This window comes from Polyergus mexicanus, unplaced genomic scaffold (genome assembly GCF_030449975.1).
Source record: "Polyergus mexicanus isolate NDT 795.1 unplaced genomic scaffold, iyPolMexi1.0 SCAF_9, whole genome shotgun sequence".
Lineage (NCBI taxonomy): Eukaryota > Metazoa > Arthropoda > Insecta > Hymenoptera > Formicidae > Polyergus > Polyergus mexicanus.
The window spans coordinates 7,585,067-7,607,332 of NW_027223329.1; the positions used below are offsets into that span (position 1 = coordinate 7,585,067).

The window sequence follows — 22,266 nt, forward strand, 5'->3', positions numbered from 1 at the left end:
TTATTAAATGATAAATATTTTAAGGCATATTTTTATTTTCCTTCTTCTTATATTCGTTAACTGCAATTTTGCCCTGCTTTAGCTTCCTCTGTATCTTGTTTAACTTATCTTCCGTAGATCTGATATTGTGCATTGACTTATTGTTGCTCGATCTGGATTAATAAAAATTGCGATAAATTTTAATAATCTTATACCAATAAATCTTATATATATTTTATTTTTACTTGATTACTTGATATCAGAAATTACACTATCAAAATTCGGTAAGTCATCAACGTCCACATTAGCTTCAATACAATTTAAATTGTATTTTTTTCTCATGTCATCCACTTCTTCCTTCAGAAATGCAAATTCATGAGCAACTTTTTTGCACTCTTTCTGATGATCTTCGATATCCTTAATCAAGACGTTCCTCGACTTTACAAATAAAGAGAGAAATTATGCAATTTATAATTAATTTTTTACAAATGGTACATGAACAAAACAAGTATTTATTTATATAATGTATAGAGATAGTTGATTTAAAGTAGCAAAATTTATAAAAGTTCTTTATTAAGAAACATACATATTCCGTTATCCACTGAGAGAAATCATTCGCGTAGTTCCCTATTTTCGACAGGGAATCATCCCTGAAACAAAATATTCAAAATAATTTTCTTTATATAGAGATATAGAGCTTTCATTTTTGACTAACGTGTAAATTTTTTCTATTAGTAACAATTAAAACAATATTTCTCATATTAATATTGAAAATATAATGTGTTATCTTTGCATATTTTTATTTTTACAAAATTTCACCATTGTTTACGCAATGTATTTGCTCTTGCACTTTCCAAATTCTTCAATTCCTGCTTCTTTACATCATGAATTTTTGTGGCCGCCGATATCTTTGTGTCAATGTCGAACACATTTTGCTCTAGCTTCTCCAAGTTCGTTTCAATGTTGCGATTACTTTCGACCAAATTCGACACATGCTTCTTTAAATACTGTACCTTTCTATCGGAGTTTTTCACCGATTCTCTTAATGTTACAAACTGAAACATCGTTTTTCTTTTAGCATTCATACACGTACATTTTGTCTCATATTTTTGAAAAATTCGGAACGTTTCAAATGCAAATTCATAGCATATAATACAATGTAGAGATGCAATGTAGCTACGAATTGAGAGAGAAAATATATAATATTGTCGCGCGACTTTTCATAACATGAATGATCGTACATAGCGTTTTTTATTATCTCGAAAAGCGATCTTGCAGCATCCTGCTTCTACATTATACCTTTGCCATTTGATTTTGTTACGAATCTAAAATTGAACAAGTTGGGTGAGTGTGCCAAGCGAAAAATAACAAAATCGCTTCGTCGGGAGTATAATTGTAAACTATCGTTAGTGTACGATATTACTGTTCATTCATTCACATATTCACCTGTTTGATACGAGAGACAATCATGTCTGATTGCGAGTTTTCGACGTTCTCGAGATCGATCTCGTTGTTCATGGATTCCTCCATTTCTCGCTTCTGCCGATGATGAGTAACGTGACGCTTATACGATATCTTTTGTCGGATTGACAAAATAAATATTATCTTTATGCAAGAAGGGAAATTAATTAAATCACGAAGATCGATATCGAACAGAAATCTTCTAGGAGGTTTTCTAACAGTAAAAATCGAACGTAGCTACCGCAACAAGATGAGTTCGAAGTGAATGCGACCGCGTTTATTCGAATATCCTCGATATACTCGATAGTTTTTGGGAATCGATAAAATTTCGAATTGACCAATCGCGACGCGACTTGCGAGTTGCGCAGTGGACACCCGCTGTTTTTAGGGAAACTCTGGGAATTTAATTTTTAATTTATAATCACACGTGTGTAACGTAAGATACCATGGAAATTTCGAACACAAATGTAAAATTATCTTGCGTGGTAAAATTTATTAATTCTTTTGCAATAAAGATAATCGATTCCTACACAAGTTAATAACAAAGTTGCGAAACGTATTTATCATAAAGCCATCGCATACTTTTAATACCGAAATGCTGATCGTCATTATTGTACCAAACTCGTCAAACAATCGATGGCATTATTAAAGCAGACGAACACAATGTCGATCAAGGTACCTCGATTGCTATTTGCGTCATCCTCAAGTATTATATGCAAGACTACACATTGCATTCAATATGAATATATCTGCTCTTTTTATTCAATATTAATATATCTTTTTTAAGAGTGGATATGAAAAGAAATGAGCGTACTTGTGAGACGATGACGTCTCCGATCAACCGATGACGTTTATATCGAACATATATATATACATATATATATATATATATACATACAGTGCATAAAATTATAGATAGAATTCTATTTTGAATTTTGTCATCAATTATAAATTTATCAATTATAAGTTTAAAGCGGACTTAACGTTTATAATTATATACACATCTATTTTGCAAGCGTAACATAATATATAGTTGAAAATAACAAGTCTTTCGTTTCTTCCTGATATTAATTGTATTAAATTTTTTAATTGCATTAAAAGAGATGAGTCAATATTTGATTTTCATACGCGCATCAATGTTTCAGACTGCGTCTCGCTCCGCGTCAGCTGATTTTTCCTATGACGGCGACTGTCACAAGCACGTTAATCGTGCGCGTTTCTGCAGTCTTTGGCAGTCCTCGAACGGCCGTTGCGACGTGCGTATGCACGGCACGCGTCATCCATTCTTTTACTTTGGTTTCGTCGTGTATTGTGCATGTGTGTGTATGCGTGCACGAGGTACGTACTGTAATGTTTTCAGTGTCGCCGATTAACGCACGTTTTCTTCACGTATGACGTACCTCACGGTGAGTAATATACGTTCGTCGCGATGAAATTTATTTCTCCAAGATGTTAATATACCTAAAACAAATATATATAATTAATGTAGGAATAACTATGAGAATTCTTAAGATTATCTAAACTTATTCAAACATGTATTAAAGTCTCTTTTGAAACCTATAAAAATGACAATTAAAATGAAATGTATACATAATAAAGAATCACACAATTATATGTGATGAATTATATTATATTTTATTCCTTATTTATTAATGATATGTTTTTAAGTTAAAAAGAAATCGTAAAATATTTAGATACTAATGTATCGGAAAGACACATTAGTATCTAAATATTTAATGTTCGAAATTCCATTTATATTTGTAATTTTTATCATTTCTTATATATATATCTCGGTAAACTATACCTTAGGCAATCTATTTCCTTTAAATACTGACTTACTGGCAAATATAGATAAAAGAAAATTGATACGTTAAAATTAGCGACAAAGGAGTAGATTATCTTAGAATTTCAATGATTTGATATAAATAAATAATATAAGAACTTTTAAAAATATATGTCACAAATTTAGCGAAGAGGTATGATTAGGTCAGTTCATTTCTTTTATGTATATATAGTCTATTCTTTAATTATCTTATCTCTTTATCACGCCTTTGACGATGAGTCTCAACACTTTATCATTCGATTCAATGTGTACCATAATCTTACGCGAATTACGTAATAATCTCACGTAAATATAAGTAACAGAAAATCAAAAAAAAAAAAAAATATTAAATATATTTATTCTGCCATATTTCATCGTATCATCGCGCGAAACTTTTATTGCAAAAATATTCTCTTTTTTATTAATCATTTCCTTTTTGTATATTTGAAATCTCCTGTTCGTTCACTTGCGTGGCTTGCGTGACGTTACAATTTACACAATTCTAAGATAATCTGTGTGAGCCCATTTCTTAAACACACATTCTAATTTAAAAGAAATATAGACTCTGCATTAAAGAACATATTTATATTAGATTTTTTTTCGAGGAATTTTTCGTTTCGTATTTTATCTTCGATATATAATATACTTGAGAGATCTTCAGAATTAAAGAAAAATAAATAAATCGTATTGGGTCTCTACAAATTACTGAATTGATTATATATTACAATCTTTTATATTTGCTTTTTTTCTATTATGCAATTATTCACTGGGCACTTCTATATTATACATATATATCAATGTCGCAAAATTTCTCAAGAGAACTTCTTTTTTTTAATACAAAAATATCTAATATATAATTTTTAATTTAGTTACTGTGCTGTGTAATTTTACAGAATATCCCATGAATCCCTTTACACATGATTTTCCTCCATAAAACATAATAGAAAAACATTTCTCAGAATCTTGTATGAAACAGGACCACTAAAACTGATAAATAACCGCGCACTCACTACCACTCTATATCCTGTCATGATATAAAATGTAGCAATCACATTGATTATATGCTGTTTTTATATCCGTTTTTGTTTAAAGCATTTTAAAAAAAATAGTATTTCATCTCGAATTTCGTTATTAATTAATTGTTAATATTTAAAAGATCTATTACTAAATTAATTTTATATTTTTATCTATTTATGGATGATCTGCTTTCAATTATTCATCATAATTTGATCATAAATTTCTAATCATTGAACACGTAAACGATTTTGTGCGCATTCTTTTACCGAGTTTTATCTCTGTATCAATATTTTCCCCTTCACGCAAATTTGTGCTGCTCTAAGGCCGTGTAACTCGCGCACACGCATTGTTGTTTACATGTGAACCGCTTCGTTAGGTTCATTACGCAGTCGATCGATCGTGTATGTTATTTAATTTTAACATATGTGTATAAAAAAAAGATAGATAAGATCAGGGAATATTAACATCATGATTTCCTTCACATGTGCTGATTTCATTCTTATAATTACGCAGGATGCTCGATGATATATTAATGATTTATAAGAGAATGAATAATTTTTTAAGATATTTAGCAGAATTATCGAAAAAATAACTATATTATGTTATTTTAATATTTTTAATTCTATCTTTTTCCTTTATTAAATAAAAATTTTAAATATATTTTCGCAAAAAAAAAAAAGAAGCATACCTGTACGGGAATGAGAAAGAAAAAGCGAGTTTTTTTCTCGTTCCTCCTAGTTTCGACACGCGAATTAAAATTGTCACAAGAGTATATTGACCCCAGTGTCATCGGGGCGAGTCGTAACACAAATTAGGAAACATGACTCCAGTTTGCACGCGTGTTTTAATTAAGCAATTGCTACATCCCATAGCGTGATGAGTCAGTCGGGATAGATACCTTCGTTTCTGCTAATATTTTATTCGGAAATCGTAATCTAAAAAAATTACTTATATCTTTCTACGATTCATTATACATTATATAAAAATTATCGCTTGATTATATGCTATAATTTCTTGAAATAAATCAAAAAAACGCGCAGAATATTGACAATTTTAAAATGACAATAGGATATTACATATAGAACAAAAAAAAGATTTAAAATCTATTTCAGTTTAGTAATTGCTATTGATGGAATAGTGATTAATAATAAAAAAAAAAAAGATTCATGTTATATATAGTAATAATAATAATCAAATAAAATACCAGGGGGGGAATTATCTTTGATGATATAATAAGAAGTTCACATTCAATATCAAGATAAAATGAGATTAAATTTCTCAATTACTTCACAAGATTTATCTGCATAATGAGAACACAGGTAAATATATTTATACGAATAGTCTACTAACAATAAGTCTTATTCTTATTGCAAAGTCATATTTTAGGCGAATGTATTCGTATATGGACCGCGATAATGATTATCGCGACATATTATCAATTTATCACCATTTCTATTCAGGCAGATCATTGTAGCCGGAGGAGTCCGACCGGACGGCGCGATGATAATGACTTGTACTCGATAAGAAATGCCAGCAACGAGTTCCGTTAACCCCGGTATACGAAAAACCCTTAGCTAATGAATATATCTTCCTCCAAGCGAATGAATTGATCGTGATACAGATAGAGAATACGTGCGTCCATTGTAGAAATTGAAGCGCGGGATCCTTTCCTCCAAATCACGTTTCTACACTAAAACTATACATTAAAATGTTATATTCTTTATTCTAAATTGTATATCACACATCGCGTATCAAATTATACAAATAAATGATAAAAATAGATTTTTATATATTTATATATGGATAATCTCTTTGCATAGTAAAATCATTGATACTAAAAAAGTGACAGGAATGAAACGGTGTCGTTTCATTTCATTGATATGCAATGAGGCGTGCATAACTATAGGAATAGTTGTAACGCCATACAATGACTGAATGTGTTGCCTTCTTTAAAAAGTATCAGTCGCACTTCGCACTTTCGAATAGCCGAACAGCAGAAAATCGGAATGGAGCTATAACGAAAAAAATTTTTAGTTTACATTTCTTAAAAGATATGAAAAAAAACGCAAATATAACATTGCTATATCAAGATAGCAAAATATATAACTTAGTAATTTATAAACAATAAGCTTCTCTCTCTCTCTCTCTCTCTCTCTCTGAAACAAATTATGTTTTTATTTTGTAGAGAAAACGAAGATGGTATCTCGAAACAGGCCGATTAAAATTACGACCGTCGGCGATGGCATGGTCGGAAAAACATGCATGCTCATCACGTATACGCAGAAAGAATTCCCAACGGAATATGTACCTACCGTGTATGTATCGTAGCATTATATAACGTCATAGTTTACAATAACACAGTTTTTGTGCTAACATAGTATTCTGTAGCTCTATATGTATTTTTATACACGCTTACTTCCTTCACGTTGTGTATTTAAAAAATGTAATGAATTTTTTAACATATTCGATTAATTCCGTGAATAATCGTAATCTCTTTTTGAACATCGATCGATTTATATCTCGTTTAAAATTTAAGTTATTCAATGTACAATATTTTTTTTTTTTTTTTGCAGTTTTGATAATTACGTCGACAACATATGTGTGGGTGGACAGCAATTTGAAATGACATTATGGGATACAGCTGGTCAAGAAGATTACGAGCGACTTAGGCCATTATCATATCCAAACGTACGTGATAATTCGAGCGTTTTCAATCTTTTCAACCTTTTCAATTCAAGATTAGTCTTTTGATAAAAATTTGATATTCTCAAAATATTCTCTTTGCGAATTTGGTATGAATGCACGTACACTCTCGCAATCATTCTTTTCTTTTGCAGACTGACTGTTTCCTGATCTGTTTCTCTATAAGCGCTTGTAGTTCCTTTGAAAATGTAGCGAGTAAATGGCATCCGGAACTCAAAGCGCATTGTCCCAATGTGCCGATTATACTTGTGGGTAAGTACATACACATAGAGTTATAGAGAATAAAAATAAAGATTTTGTATGATATTTAGCATAAATCTTTCCCTGTAGTTTTTCAAATGTTTTCTATATATATATCCAAATCTTTAATTTAGAACAAGATGTATAAGAACATAATAAGTATAAATACTTATTGTATTTCCTTCGCGTGCATATCATCTTATACAATGCACAAATTCGTCTATGTTGAAAGTTCATTAATAGATATATGAACGCCATTATTTTCTTATTATTAGGTACCAAGGCAGATCTTAGGAATCAAGAAAATATGGATATTGTTAGTTTTCGAGACTGCAACAAAATGAGAAAAAAGATTAGGGCAATTAGATATGTCGAATGTTCTGCTATAAAACAGGAGGGTCTTGAAGAAGTCTTTGTGGAAGCTATTAAAGCTGTACTGAAAAAACCCCGATCGAGAAAGCTCTGCTGCATCCTTTGAAATGTCAAGTACTGAAATTAATGCAATTAGTTTTGAATTAGAAGTATAGTTATTAATAACAATGTTAAACCAAAGATTTCTTCGCATCTTCTTTTTGTGCCATTCTTGTACATTTTATATATTCTTATCATTCCTAAAGCACATTATTTTCTTTTTCTGTATAGACAAGAGTTCTCTTTTATCATATAAAAAGATATATATATAATAGTAAAAATATTTTATAAACTTCATCATAAATTTTTACAAATGTTTATCAGCACATCTTTCAATCGAATTTACATATTATAAATGTATTACAATATATAATAGATGTAGAAAATCATAAAGTCGAGATTTCCCCAGAATGCAACTAATTCTTTATAAAAGTTTCCATTATAACAAACAATAACAATATATATAAACATAATATATATTATTGAATTATATCTGCCAACCCCATAAAAAGTATTTCCAACCACATTTTACATGTTTTTGTTTAAAACTATAGTAATAATATGAAAGATTACAGCTTTGCTTTGTTGGTTTCCATAAGAGTCTTCAATTTTTGTGTAAGCATAATGTTGCCAGTTATTTTTAATTTTCCACGCATAAATGCTATTTGCGGATTTAATTTACCTAATGCCTGTAACACACAATTACAATACTATTAGTAAAAAAAAAAGAAAAGAACAAAAAGAAATATACTATGTTTCTGTTTTCATGCAGCTAACTTACAATTTCAACCATATCTGCATCTTCTACAGTGAGCGTTGCATCTGCTTTTCCAGATTTAGGTTTTCCTTTATGCACTTCTCCATTCTTTAAATCAAGAGCTATGGCAAAAGTTATTTATATAGATACTTAATATTATCTCTATGTTATTGCCGATATACATAATTAAAAATATTTGACGTAGATATCGCCGTTTCTTAAATCTGATTAATTAAAAATAATTTCTGAAATTACTTACTCCATTCGGATATTGGTTTCCCACCAACGGTAATATTATACAGGAAGACCGCGTTAACTTTTTTAGCTTGAACTGGATTTAATTTCACCTGTTCGCTGATAGCTGCAAATATAGCGTCACTTTGCATATTTTCCTTCCCAGAACATAGATTTACCCGGGGCACTTTCGTTTTAACGTCCAATAGATCAATGTAAGCGCCTACAAAGTAAAATAATCTGTTTTTATTATCTACTCTACTTCTAAAAGTAATAAAGGTTATTCAAATAATAGAAAAAAAATATTTTACATATATTATAATTTTAATTGTGTCTGATTATATATAAATGATAATTTGAAGATAATGTTCACAATTTTCTATTAAACTTTAAAATCTTTCAAAACACTTAGAATGATATACTTTAAATAAGTATTTATCATTTCATATCATATTATACATTGTATAATATGTGATATTTTTAATGTAGAAATGCTATATTTTAGATAGAAAAACACTTCTACAATTTACAGTATGTATATGTGTGAAGATATGTGTATGTGTGTACTTTAAAATATAAAAAAATCATACAATTTTGTAAATTTTATGAAAAATGGCTAACCTTTTACAACCGGTATGCCGGTCTCCATGAGAGATGTTTGAAAATGTATCCTGTTACCATTACGCCACATATCAGTGCGCAGAATCTGACCTGGTATAACTGGCTTTGCAAATCTTGCCTGGAATTATAATATAATATCATGTAACTATCAATATTTATACAAGATATCTATTCAAAATTCTATCCATGCAAGATATTATTAAAAAAAATTCTGTACATATAAATAAAATTACATAAAATGATATGTCAACTATCAAGATTGATAATTATTGCATCAAAGAACACTACTATGACAAATAATATATACAAACTGTATAGGTTCCATAAAATCAAAATAAAGAAATTCATATAATTTGTTATTATATATCCGTTATATTAAACAAAAATGTTTGATTATCCAAAATCAACAATAACTCATGTCAATATAATAATAACTATATAATAATTACTAGAACAAAGATTTTTTTATATGCTTTAATTAAAATATTTATTTTTTATGCTAAAAAATACCTTCTCTTTTTCTCTCTCTCTCTTTTCTCCTTAATGACGATTAATACTGATTTATCAAGGCGCAATTAAACAAGTTCACTACATACGTGCAGCTGAATGCCACATCACACTTCACTTATCTACACTTTAAATGTCATATGCCACTTTATCGCCATACTGCTATCTCTTGCGCAAATATCGAATATATATCTTGTGTATATCGTGACGAGATAATTCAGATGCAAATTAATACAAAGTTTCATGATAAGCACATTTAAAATCTGTTTTAATGCCCATTGTTTTTATGTAAAGTTCAGAAATAATTTTAATTTTATTTTTATAATTTTCATAAAAGTAAATAATTATTAAGTTAAGTTCCACATACAATATCACATTTAGAATAGAGATTTTAGAAAATTATATTCCATATACTACAGATAATAATTTTTCTATTCTAAGATTTGTTTGAACATATTTGCTCCTAAACCCCATTTAAATTTAAATTTTAAACTTATTTGCTTCACAAAATAATCTTGAAACAGAAGTGTAGAATATTTTTATATAAACAGCATTTTTGCATGTGTGTGCGTTGTTATTTAAAATATTTTAATATAAACGTCATAAAAAATCTTTCTCCTCCATTTGTATTATCAGAACATCTGATCGTTCATCTTACCGCATTTTAAATTATAAAATTTACTATGGAACCCTTTATAAATATTTCCTCTTTAATGATAGCCATACCTTAATGGATTTAAATAAAGATGGATCCCCGGCAGCATAAGTTTGAAGAACATGCCGGGTTGAGAATCCTAGCGAAGACAATCCATGTAATATCGGTTTTTCGAAACCCGCCATCGCGGCCACACTAGCGTCCATGTGCAGAGGATTGAGATCTCCACTCAATCTGTATAAAGCAGCCTGAAAAAGCCATATAAATATTATTATTTATTTACATCAACTTATTATACATAGACATTTAAAATAAGACTACATTCAAATATTTCATTGGTTTTTTAATATGCAAAAAAATTTTAAATCACATTACTCGATTCTAATGGAATATATATGTAATAATGATAAGACTATTTATCTAAAAGTTTTGGTTTTCAAGATCATAAATGTTTTTTTAAAATGTATTTTTTATGATTGTTAAGAAAATTTTCTCTAATTTAAATGCCAAAATGTATTTTACATATCCATATTTTTTATACCTGGTCAATGTTAGTTTGCTGTGTAATTGTTATATCCGGTTTCCGAGCAGGAGGATCAACGGTCGGAATGGTATAGGTCGATGTCCGTTTTCCTTGAAAACCACGTACACCGACAATGAATATCGATATCTGCCCAGTCGACAACTTCTCTCCATTTGCTACATTGTAGGTATCATCTGGAGAAATACTAAATGTTACATATAGTATTTAATGTAGATTAAAAACATGCGTTATTACAAATATTTTGCACAATTATACACACACACATATATATTTAGATATTTTTATATTAATGACATTAATATTATAATTGTATTATAAATAGTATCTATTAGTCTCTTTCAATATTATATAAAAGTTTAAAAGTTCCACATTGATAGTAAAATTTCTTTACGTTGAATTAAAACAACGACGCCTTTTCCTTTGTCCAAGACATCCTGAACCTTGAAGCGGGTTTCTACCGTAGCTTCTATAGGCAACCGTTTACAAACTTCTAGATATTGTTCACCATGAAGTATCTGCAAATATCAATATAGTGTAAAATAGCATTATCTCAAATAAACATGCAAATTTACAAACAAAAATCCAATAAAACTAATAATAAATTAAAATGCTAAATACACAAAACATTAAAATACCAAAAATAGATAATAGAATTCAATCTAGCCATACCCGTGATGGATCAATTTGTATGTTTGGCAAAGCGTCCTGCAGAATAGAAGTGGACATGCATCCTAAAGGTCCATACACAACATAAAAAGTAGGCAAAACAGCGAACTCGTCAGCATTCTCATATAAATAACGAATATCACTTGGTTCCTGAACTGTAGCTCCAACTAAAATACAAAATCCAATAAGTTTAGGTAAGTTGAAGTGAATTTATTGTGCATTCAATCTGTTTCACATACCTCCGAGCGCGTATAGTATAATATCGCGGAAGTTGTAATCATTCGTTAAAACATGGTCTACCTGCAAGCAACAGGAATAATAAAGATTAAAAACATCTATAATCAACAAAAGAAGAAAAAGATTTACAGAGCTTTACATAGCTTACTTTATTTGAAGAAGAAGTTTCATTTTTCAAATTCTCGATAAGGCCTAATAATTCTCCTGTTGCTTCCTAAAAAGATGGAAATGATTGTAAGAAAATATCAAATCAAATATGTATGCAAATTTTTTTACCTGTATCGAATCGAGTCGCTTTGCCGATGTCATGTCGATCACTTTCGACCAATTTTCTTGTACATTTTCTGGTGTAACGTTAACCGATAAATTTTGCCGTAAAACGCAACCCGAAGAACGGACTAAATGATCTATAAATATTGATAAATAAAAAGTTTCCTTAAATAGAAGAATCTCTTTGAAAGTAAATAGGTTAGAGATATAACATTTAATAATCAACAACTTACATTTGCTAGCCCAACCTAATGCTGCTTCAATAATCGAACCGTTTTCTGTACAATTTTCGTGGCACAACCAAAAAACAACAGGTGCTATCAATTCAGGCTTCAATTGTTCATGAAAATCTGCGAAATGTTAAACAGTTTCTGTTTTACTTAATGTTTAGCAAAATATTCAGTATAATTTATTTCATTCGTCAATATATATATTAAAATTGATAAAACCTAGGACCGCTCATATAAAACTTCATGGCACAAGAGTATGGCTGCATTCCAAAAACACGCTTACACACTGAAAGCGTGTTCTATTTGTGTTATTTATGGAAAGTTGAACAAGGACAAAGTATGCTCATAACACTAAAAACGTGCTCCTGCACCCTATGTAATAGGACTGATTATTCACCTGGTGGAAGGATATCCTCCGTTAAACGCGAACCAGCTGTGGGCACTATTACATTGCTGTAAATATTCTTTTTTGCTCCTTCGATGGCCAATGTGTTGGCTAATCCTACAAGACCCAATTTTGCCGAACTGTAATTGGATTGTCCAAAGTTCCCATACAGACCGCTGTTGCTCGATGTAAAAATTACACGGCCATACTTCTGCTTAATAAAATATGGCCACGCTGCTTGCGTTGTTTTCATAGAACCTTTAAGATGAACATCGTGTATCGCATCTGAAAACAAACGCACAAATATGCATAAATTTATACAATTATAATTACGCGTATCATATTTTATTTTGTATATATATACCCCATTGTGCATCCGTCATCTTCATGAATGATGCATCCCTCAGAATACCGGCGTTATTAACAACTACATCAATACGGCCGAATGCTTCGATTGCCGTCTTAATGATTTCCGCACCATTCACCACAGAATCGTAATTCGCGACAGCTTTCCCTCCTAAAGAATTATTATTATTGCTTATCCTGTGTTGTCATTTTATATAATACAAAATTATATAATAGAGTTAATTATATGTAACATATATTTAACATGTTAAAAAAAAAATATATAAGATATTATGCAAAGAAGAGATTCTTTACACCAAACAAATCGCATTTGTATAGAAAAAGGACAGAAATATAAAATTTGTACATATTTATTTATGTAGTTTCTTTTTTAAAATATTAAATCGACTCCTTTAAATAAGTCGACAAATTCTGTCTATTTTATTAAAATAGTTTAATTATACAATAGGATTAAACAAATGATACATACAAACTTCTTTAGTTGTATAACTTCTTTGAGATTTATGAGCAATGTAATTTATATTGTAGATAATATAATCTCTAGGTTTGACTTCACTTATAAGTGCTAAGTACATAAATATTTAATTAATTGATAAGTCTCTGATAAATTTGCATTATTAAAGGAATTAATAAACATTGCAATTTTTTCGATTTAAACAGGATATATAAAAGAATACAATATTTATCAATGCTATAAAAAGAGAAAACATTATTCTTTTAAATGCAGTAGAACATTAAAGCCCAGCAAACTTAATCATACAAAAAGTGTAATCTTGTTAACAAGATTAATACACACACAAAATAGGTTAATTATAATAATATAACTTATGAAGATAATAGCAGAAAAGAAAAATTTAAAAGTATTAAATAAATCCAAATTTTTTTAATGAAAACTATTATTTATTAAATAATAACGTGTGTAACGATTAATATGATATTGCACAATTGAATAACTAGTTTTTTATATTTTTTACATTTGACGAATATCCCCATTCTTTATTCTATCAAAATTTATGTATTGTAAAATTCTAAAAAAATGTACTTAAAGCTGTAGGAAAGAATTAATTCAGGAATCTTTTTTACGTTATAAATATTAAATATTTATTTAAAATTATCACTAATAAAATAAACAATTATTAATGGTATGAGGCATGTTATCTTAAAAAAATTAAAATTTATTCATGTTCAACTCAGGTTTAAGAATGCATTAAAGATAACAAATAAGAATTCTAACAAAAAGTTTTCATTTTTTAATGAAAAGTTTTCTATTGAAATAAATTAAACTAGAAATTTCATATAATTAAAAACTTAAATTAAATAAGATATATAATTGATCCATGACACTAACCATTTTGTCGAATCTTCTGGACTACAGCATCCGCACTCATGGTACTACTTCCGTCTCCATGTCTGCTGCTTCCTAAATCATTCACGACTACACTGGCGCCTCTGGATGCAAACAATAATGCATAAGCTCGTCCCAATCCTAAAACATTAATTATATTAACTTGAATATGCAGACATGCAACGCAACGGCCATACACAATATCATATAATTTACATTAATTCTATATTCAAAATTATTTTTCATGAAAACTATGCAAACAATTAGAAAGTATTTATATTTTTTTATTTATACCAAATATAGAAATTAATCAAATATAATCAGAAATACATAAAATTCAAAGTTTTTTATAACTGAAGTGACTGTACTAGTTCAGAGTTTATCTTTTTCTCTCTACATTGAGAAGAAAATAAAATCTGAACTAACATCCCATTTTTTGAGAATAGATATTTAAAAAACAAAAAAATTTACCCGCGCCTGCTCCAGTTATCACAACCACTCGGCCGTCGTATCGTAGTTCTTCCGGCATTCTTGACGTTTAAATGAAAAATATTCACTGTAAAGCTTGCTGACAATTGATAAGAAAGCTCAAATTTTCAACTCAAGCTTGACGCTTTTAAATGAATGTGCTCCGAGAACAGCGATAATGATAAGGCAAAATTTTATATCATTTGCGTTCAAAGTTCATTTTAATAAATATACCCCATTCACTCCATATTTATAACACGCATTGTCACATTGACATATTGCAAATTGCAGATGACGTTTGACGTTCTGCACTTTTATCCACGATGTATATACATTCGAGAAAAGATCGAAACATTTTTTTTTTCAACGGAGTTTCGGAACGCGTCAAAATCGCAAAGAACAAACTTGAAAAAAAAAAAAAATCCCGATCCACGAGTGTAATTTGGACGCGTTTTAGAGATTTTTTTTTAGTTGGTAATATATTTTTCCCTGTCGCATCCAGTGATCACCCTAGACGACAATCGAGCATAAATTTCCTAGACTGTCGTTCCGTCTAAAAATATTACGCATGCGCATTCCGTGATTACATTTTCGCATAGGACGCCTGTCATCTAGATATTCGTGCATCATGATTGAAGAGGGGGAAAAAAAAAAAAAAATGCAAACGTGTAGCGAGAATAACGAACATCGAGAATGAGGGAACATTCACGAGATTGTCGATCACATACTGGCTCGCAAATGTCTTCTTGTCGAATACTTTGCTGAATTGCTCATTTCCGTAATTTTTTCATCGCATTACCATGATACATAATCGATCTCCCTAATACACATATGTCGGACATTTTATTTCTATGTACGTACGACCGGTAGTCCGATCGTAATAGATAAGAGTCGCGAAGCAGGAAAGAGGGAACTTCCGATATATGTATAGGGTGAGATTACCGCCTTGATTTGCGTCAATGCTATCTGTAGAGAAGGAAGAATGTGGGTCGAGTAAAAGTTGCATCGAGGAGAAGATATCTTTTGGTCAACCTTTGATAATTTATCGAAAAATGGATACTTTACGACGATACGAAATATCTCGTAAAGTATCTGATCATCGATGTGACAATGTTAACATTTTTGTATGCGTATAACGAGACTGGAAAAATCCCGATGTAAAAGAAAAAAAAAAAAAATCCTATAAATCTAATTCCATCCAGAACGTGTAAATCTGCGTGTTTAAAAAACGAGCGACTCCATTTGGAACAATGCCGACTATAACACGTCGACACCATGCAAATTTCTTAGCCGACCCAATTTCCTCTACAGATCCGACAATATTGACGCAAATCAAGGTGATATAAGTGCCTTACCCTATATATCGGTCAGTTCATCGGCGTGAGCACTGATGGACACTGCAATTTCGTAGGCATACATTTATGCCTTCTCATGACATACGATATACGATGAGTCATCACTCTTCGTTTGGCGTTTAAAACGTAGATGAAAAAAAAAGAAAAAAAAAAGATCGTTAAAAAGAATTAACCGATTATTTACACCTGTATTTAGCGTGAGATTAAGACGCTAGATAACAGATCGATAATAGATTTTATTTATCCGAGACGCGATATCTCGTATTCGACGTAAATCCGATGGTCTAAAATTTAGCGTTGAAAATTCAACGAGACGAAAGATTGAAATTTTTCGGTTCGGCAATTTCGTCGAGAATCTCGTTGCCGCTTCATGATACGCCACAACGCAACGGATCTTGACGGATCCCAGCCATTCCGTGCTTCGCGTCACGTCGAGCAGCGCCAAGCGCCGAGCGAACCGACGCGAACACAGCCGAGAGCGACTAATGGGCGAGGTGGGAGGGGGAATGGCGTTTCGGTTGCGAAGTTCGGCTAACGAGACGGCGGGGCGAGAGGCAAGGAGAATCGTGGGCGCGGGGATGGAGGGAGGGAACGATTCGGTCGCGCTCGGCCGTCCTCGGCCGGTCACGAGCGGTTCCTAGATGGCGCTCGCGGCGACGGGCGACGGGTGGGGGTAGGGACGATGCATGGGCCGCGACTAGGAGGCACTCGGGAGGCAGGGAGGGCATGCGAACGACGGTGGAGCGCATAGTTCGGTAGTCGCCATTTGCGAGTTCCCTCGTGTCTCTCGCGCATTCGCGACACTCCGTTAAATACTCGCGTGGAGCCTGGACTCTAATTCTCCGTTTAACATTAATATAATATATCCCCGTCGTGGGCCCCCATGCGCGATACCCCGATGCAGAGATATTGCAGCGAGCTGACCGAAAAATTGTTGAAATCACTTGACAAGGAATACAATGTAAGTAAGGCGGAGTGTGGTGTGTCGCGGCGAGATGCACCGCGCCGTCTCCGTGTCCGTACGCGCAAACGGCTATCGGGCCACTCTCGATCCCCCGTGCGCGGTCTTGCTGCTGCCTGTACCAGTGACGTGCGCGAGTGCCCACTACGTGCCCATGTGTGCGTGTGGTAGCGTGGCGGCCGCGACGGTCGCGTGTGTATGAGTGCCGCTGTCGCCGCCGCCGCCGCGGCTACGGCGGTCCCGCGGCCCGCGACCGTCCTCGTCGTTGTCGCGATGCCGCGCCACGCACGTTCCACTCTCCTCGCGTATACGACGGATACGACGATAATCCGTCCGTTACGTATGACGTCCCCTTTCTCCCTTCGTCACGTCGGTTCCCTCTCGCTCGCTCGCTCGCTTGTCGCTCGCACACTTGCTCGCACGCCGCCGAGTGTACATACAGGTGGAGAAAGCGAGAGGGTGAGAAAAAGGACACTGGCGATGACGGAAGACGTGCGTTATATATGTGAGAGCCGCGCGTTCTCAATTACCTGGACACATAACCTCAATACCCAGACGATGCCGACCGCTTCGGTGAACCTTTCCTCGTGGACGTTACGTATTCTCGATCGTGGGTTGTACGTTTTTTCTTAATCATGTACCATGAAAATTCTACGAATTACATGAAATCTGTCTATCACGTTGGCTGATAATTCTTCCAAGATTAACTTTCTTGTATCCGCTTCTCGATCGTCGATTTTCTGAAATACATATGACATTCTTCGCGAGAGAAGCGGTTTCCCATTTCGATCGACAGTGATCGAAACGTGGTGCAGTCTCCGCCAGAAACTTTCTTCCCTTCCATTCCTAGAAGGAGACAGCCATGCTGTTCGCGATCTGACGAAGTTTCGTCCGAATTTTGTATTTCCGTGACGTACACGTGTACAGAACGTTCTCGCACTCATTCTATGCACTTTGCGAAGTCCATCCTATTAATCCTCGAAACGTTTGCTGCAAAAAACTTTATTTGTCGTCAAACATCGTCGCAGATTTGCTATTTGATAAATCGTGACGCAATCCTCATGTGATTGAAAAATTCACTCGTCGATTGAATTTCTTTGCGAATATCTTTACTATACACGAAAAATTTATATATCCTATTTTGCAAGAGCTAAAAAGAATATATAAAATATGTATATGTATATATATATATATATAATTTTTTCGTTAAAATCTTTCAAAAATTGCGTCTCTTCTATATCGAAATTTGATGTCTAATTTTCTTATGTTTATAATTGAAATAAACGTATTAAAAATATTAATCATACATATCATTATTCCAGGTCGTCGATATGCGAGCTGTTGTGGATGTCATTACGGCATTGGAAAAGACGACAATCACTAAAGAGGTGCTGGAGGTAATAACTTAATTAGTCGTATTTGATTTTTCATAATGTATTTTGTGTATAATTGTCAACTATATAAAAATTCTTTTTTTAAATTTTATTTTAAATATTACTCTCTTTTATATATTTTTATATCATAACATCATCATAGATGTAAATAGAAATGCAAATATACAAATATATTATAAAAAAATGTTTGTAATAAAAAATAGAAAGTTTATTATTATTTTAGTATTATTATTTTAATCCAAAATAAAATAATACTTCTAATGTACATTAAATGTTAGGTATTTTTTTTTATAATGGTGCATTATATTTATGACAACAATCAAATTTTAAACATTATACAATATATAAACAAGTTGTGCAAAGTAAGCTTTTTTGTCAAACTAATGATATAAGTACAATGAATAAAAAGTTTCTACAAAAGTGTAATTTATATACTTTGGTATGCTAAATAATAGCTGTAATTAGCTATAATATATGAATAAAAAAGGTTTACTTTTACATTAATAAATTATAAATTATTATACAAATTTTCATGACGAAATAAGTAAAATATTTAACTGATCAAACAAATATATGTATGTATTTTTCTATAATTATATCTTTGAATTACTAAAAACTCAATTATTTTAAATATAATCTTATGTTTAATAGGAAATTTCTGTTAAATAGTAATATTGGAAGAATAGCAATACTATTATGATGATATTGTATAATGACAATATAACAACAATGATACTAAATGATGATAATGTTTGACAGATTACAAGGCTTGGAAAACACATCAATGAGCTTCGTCGGAAGACGAGTAATGAAGCCTTGGCCAAACGTGCAAAGGATTTGGTACGACACTGGAGAGACATGGTTTTACCATCGGTGCATTCTACACCACAGCCCACCTTGGCTGATACCGCACCACCAGCTCTCAATGGCGCGAAAGAAGTGGCCTTGAGAAATTTCAAACCGCAGAGCCCTGCATTACGAGGGCTCAAGCCTCACAGTCCTTTATTAAAAGACGCTACTCCTCTCAGAGTAGGTTCTTTTTTTATTTTACAAATAGGACTATTTACAAAATTTTTGACTTTTTTACTTTTGTTTTAAATGTGTTATCTCTCTCTTATAATAGATCATTTGACATATATATGGTCTTACAATATCGATATACTTGTAAATATGCACTCACAATTATCGACATACGTAGAAAATTAATATAGAATTACATTATTTTTTTACTGTTAGATAATACTAGGAGGTATACATACACATTATATGTAATATTCGTGAGAATTTTGCAAAACTTATGTTTATGAAAGAATACTGTAATTTCAATATTTAATTTTACTAATTTCTGTAATCTTATATAAGGAGTGACTTTGTCAGACATTAGTAAATTATTTGAGATATTATTTTAAATTTCTAAAAGGTGATAATTTATGTGATATTTACGCTTGACGCCAAATTGATTTGCCATAAATATGAAATATATACTCCTTATGTAGTGAAAAATGATCAATTGTAATAAATATGCTGAATTTATAATTACAGGTGCTCAGTCCGGCGCTATCTATGCACAGCGACCATTCGCGATCTCCCAATGCATCAGCAAATAGCAAACAGTCAATTACACCGATCAGCAATCACAGGATAAGTTCCTGCTCGAGGAATGCATCACCAGTGCTCAGTTCCTCGAGCCAGAATCATACAACAGAAGCGGTGCCACGTACACACAGTTCCAACAAAAGGTTACGGAAAGAGGAGAGCGGTAAGGAGCAACGTCAATGCTATCAATCGCCACATGGAATTGAGCCGATGGTAGAGGAAGTTCCTGCCAAAAAGCAACGGCTCAATGGCGAGAATATAAGTGGTAATTTAAATTCGCAAGTGCCTAGCCCCACGCTGAAGGAACGAATCTCTTCCGCTTTCACGGAGACCGATTCTGTCGAGGTTACGGATGACCCGGGTCCGAAAAAACGCGGCCGGAAAAAGGGCAGTAAGTCGGCGAAGCGACAGCCGTTCTTCGAGGACAGCGTGAAAAAGAAGCTGGCCAGTATCTCGAGAACTCCGAAGTTGAAGACCACGCAGGAAATAGTGGCTCAGCTACAAGCGGGCCGAAGCAACTGTAGTTCTATCGGCAATATGAATGCCCTACCTAGTCAAAGCATCGTGGAACCGCCTAACATGGAGAACGTTCTGCGAGGCGACAGCAACGAGCAAGTGTCTAAATATCTGCATAGCTCGAACCAGAATCTTCACAGGAATCTGGTTTCCTCGGAAACGTCGTCTACTGGTAAAACGCAAGCGGCACGATTCGCAGAGAACTGGCCCGAGGTGTGCCAGGACAGGTTGCGCGAGAACGACAAATCAGCAGGCAACGATCAGCCATCGACGTGTCGGTCACCGTCGCACCGAGATCTCACGGTCGAGGAAATACTGGCCAAGTTACCGCCCTTAGATCCCAGTTCGATAGACTGGGGTGAAGACGAAGAGCAGAACTATGTCGAATGTTCGTCACCACCACGGAACGTTACTGCCGAAGATCTTGAAAGGTTACACACGCAGTGCATCGAAGGACTTAATGGCAACTTCCAGCCGAAGCTGTCGTCAACGACCGTGTGTCGCTCCGATGGTGACGAGCACTCGAACGCCAGGGACGAAGAGAATAAAGTGTCGTTCGGACTATCGAACATGGATAGTGTAAAAAGTGTGCATAACAACCAGACTGACGATGTGGAATTTCGGGAGTGGCATCAGATGCTGGCAAGGCCCAGTTACCAGGGCGAAATCCTCAACATAATGCCTTATGTTATTATCGATTAGTGATTTTATCATCGTATTCTCTATTATTATTCTTCTTCTGCAAAAAAAAAGAATTGTGAAGAGAATTTGCAGATGATTAAAAACGGCCGACTGGCCGGAAAGTCAATCGGTCGATTGATCTATTAAAATTAATGATTTCTATAATTGCGATTTTTGAGATTGTGCTGTTTATTTCTATTTACGTCGAAGCGTCTATACCGCCATTCTTTCCCTGTCATTATCATTCCCCCGTTGTTATATAGTTATTACTCGCTGATCTCGAGCATGTGCAACCCCGCGCGGCGAGTAGAGAGAGAAGCCATTTTTCGTATCGTCATCATCGTTATCAACATCAACATCCTCATATTATTATAATATATTAATATATTAATATTATAATTAATATAATATTAATATTATTTTTATTATTTTTAATATTATTGTTATTAGTACTATATTATGTCAATTATTACTATTTCTGCTTCTATTCCTCCTCTTATATAACTTTTATTATCACCATAATCACCTTCATCATTTTCATTATCGTTAACGTTATCATGCTAACGATAAAGAAATTAAGAGACCACTATATGAAAAAAAGCAAAATCGATGCTGAATTATAAATATCAAAGCGAAATCACTTGTGCAATTGATTTTGTAATTGCACCGTATAAAACGAGTTGTTGGGTGTGTGAGATATAAATTATGTAGATATGAAATAGTTGATATCGCGAAACGACACGAGCGCTGCTTATTATTATTATTATTATTATTATTATTATTATTATTATTATTATTATTATTATTATACAATAATAATAATAATATTTTTACACAATAATAAA

At 32.7% G+C, this 22,266-nt stretch overlaps 4 protein-coding genes across 9 annotated transcripts; 2 read left to right on the plus strand and 2 right to left on the minus strand.

The window, feature by feature from the left end:
* Positions 1–19: 19 nt before the first annotated feature.
* On the minus strand, positions 20–7,880 carry LOC138936699 (DNA repair protein RAD50.L). The gene is made up of 8 exons (XM_070302314.1): positions 5,727–7,880; positions 4,968–5,214; positions 2,569–2,901; positions 1,426–1,584; positions 799–1,034; positions 566–629; positions 233–417; positions 20–152 (listed from the first exon to the last, which is right to left on the minus strand). Exons 3-8 carry the CDS (start codon positions 2,572–2,574, stop codon positions 20–22), a joined length of 783 nt encoding a protein of 260 aa, XP_070158415.1. The 5' UTR covers positions 2,575–2,901; positions 4,968–5,214; positions 5,727–7,880.
* LOC138936502 (ras-like GTP-binding protein RhoL) lies at positions 2,661–11,272 on the plus strand. The gene is made up of 5 exons (XM_070301940.1): positions 2,661–2,846; positions 6,465–6,594; positions 6,853–6,967; positions 7,117–7,234; positions 7,498–11,272. The coding sequence occupies exons 2-5, from the start codon at positions 6,476–6,478 to the stop codon at positions 7,698–7,700; spliced, it is 555 nt and encodes a 184-aa protein (XP_070158041.1). The 5' UTR covers positions 2,661–2,846; positions 6,465–6,475; the 3' UTR covers positions 7,701–11,272.
* Positions 8,099–16,752, minus strand: Mfe2 (peroxisomal multifunctional enzyme type 2). Of its 3 annotated transcripts, XM_070301932.1 has the most exons (17): positions 16,274–16,752; positions 14,922–14,980; positions 14,454–14,591; positions 13,104–13,256; positions 12,752–13,024; positions 12,358–12,474; positions 12,131–12,261; positions 12,003–12,068; positions 11,857–11,917; positions 11,621–11,784; positions 11,343–11,466; positions 10,949–11,124; positions 10,479–10,655; positions 9,246–9,363; positions 8,650–8,847; positions 8,415–8,512; positions 8,099–8,322 (listed from the first exon to the last, which is right to left on the minus strand). In XM_070301932.1, the coding sequence occupies exons 2-17, from the start codon at positions 14,977–14,979 to the stop codon at positions 8,203–8,205; spliced, it is 2,172 nt and encodes a 723-aa protein (XP_070158033.1). In that variant the 5' UTR covers position 14,980; positions 16,274–16,752; the 3' UTR covers positions 8,099–8,202. The 3 variants fall into 3 exon arrangements, with proteins under 3 accessions (XP_070158033.1, XP_070158032.1, XP_070158034.1); XM_070301931.1 differs by lacking the exon at positions 16,274–16,752 and having other exon boundaries at positions 14,922–15,196; XM_070301933.1 differs by lacking the exons at positions 10,479–10,655; positions 10,949–11,124; positions 11,343–11,466; ... (8 more) ...; positions 14,922–14,980; positions 16,274–16,752 and adding an exon at positions 9,756–9,894 and having other exon boundaries at positions 8,101–8,322.
* A 242-nt stretch (positions 16,753–16,994) lies between these two features.
* Positions 16,995–21,592, plus strand: Med26 (mediator complex subunit 26). 4 transcript variants are annotated; one of them, XM_070301935.1, is made up of 4 exons: positions 16,995–17,234; positions 18,557–18,631; positions 19,388–19,657; positions 20,171–21,592. In XM_070301935.1, the coding sequence occupies exons 1-4, from the start codon at positions 17,157–17,159 to the stop codon at positions 21,440–21,442; spliced, it is 1,695 nt and encodes a 564-aa protein (XP_070158036.1). In that variant the 5' UTR covers positions 16,995–17,156; the 3' UTR covers positions 21,443–21,592. The 4 variants fall into 4 exon arrangements, with proteins under 4 accessions (XP_070158036.1, XP_070158035.1, XP_070158037.1 ...); XM_070301934.1 differs by lacking the exon at positions 16,995–17,234 and adding an exon at positions 17,372–17,693; XM_070301936.1 differs by lacking the exon at positions 16,995–17,234 and adding an exon at positions 17,374–17,851.
* The last annotated feature ends 674 nt before the right edge of the window (positions 21,593–22,266 follow it).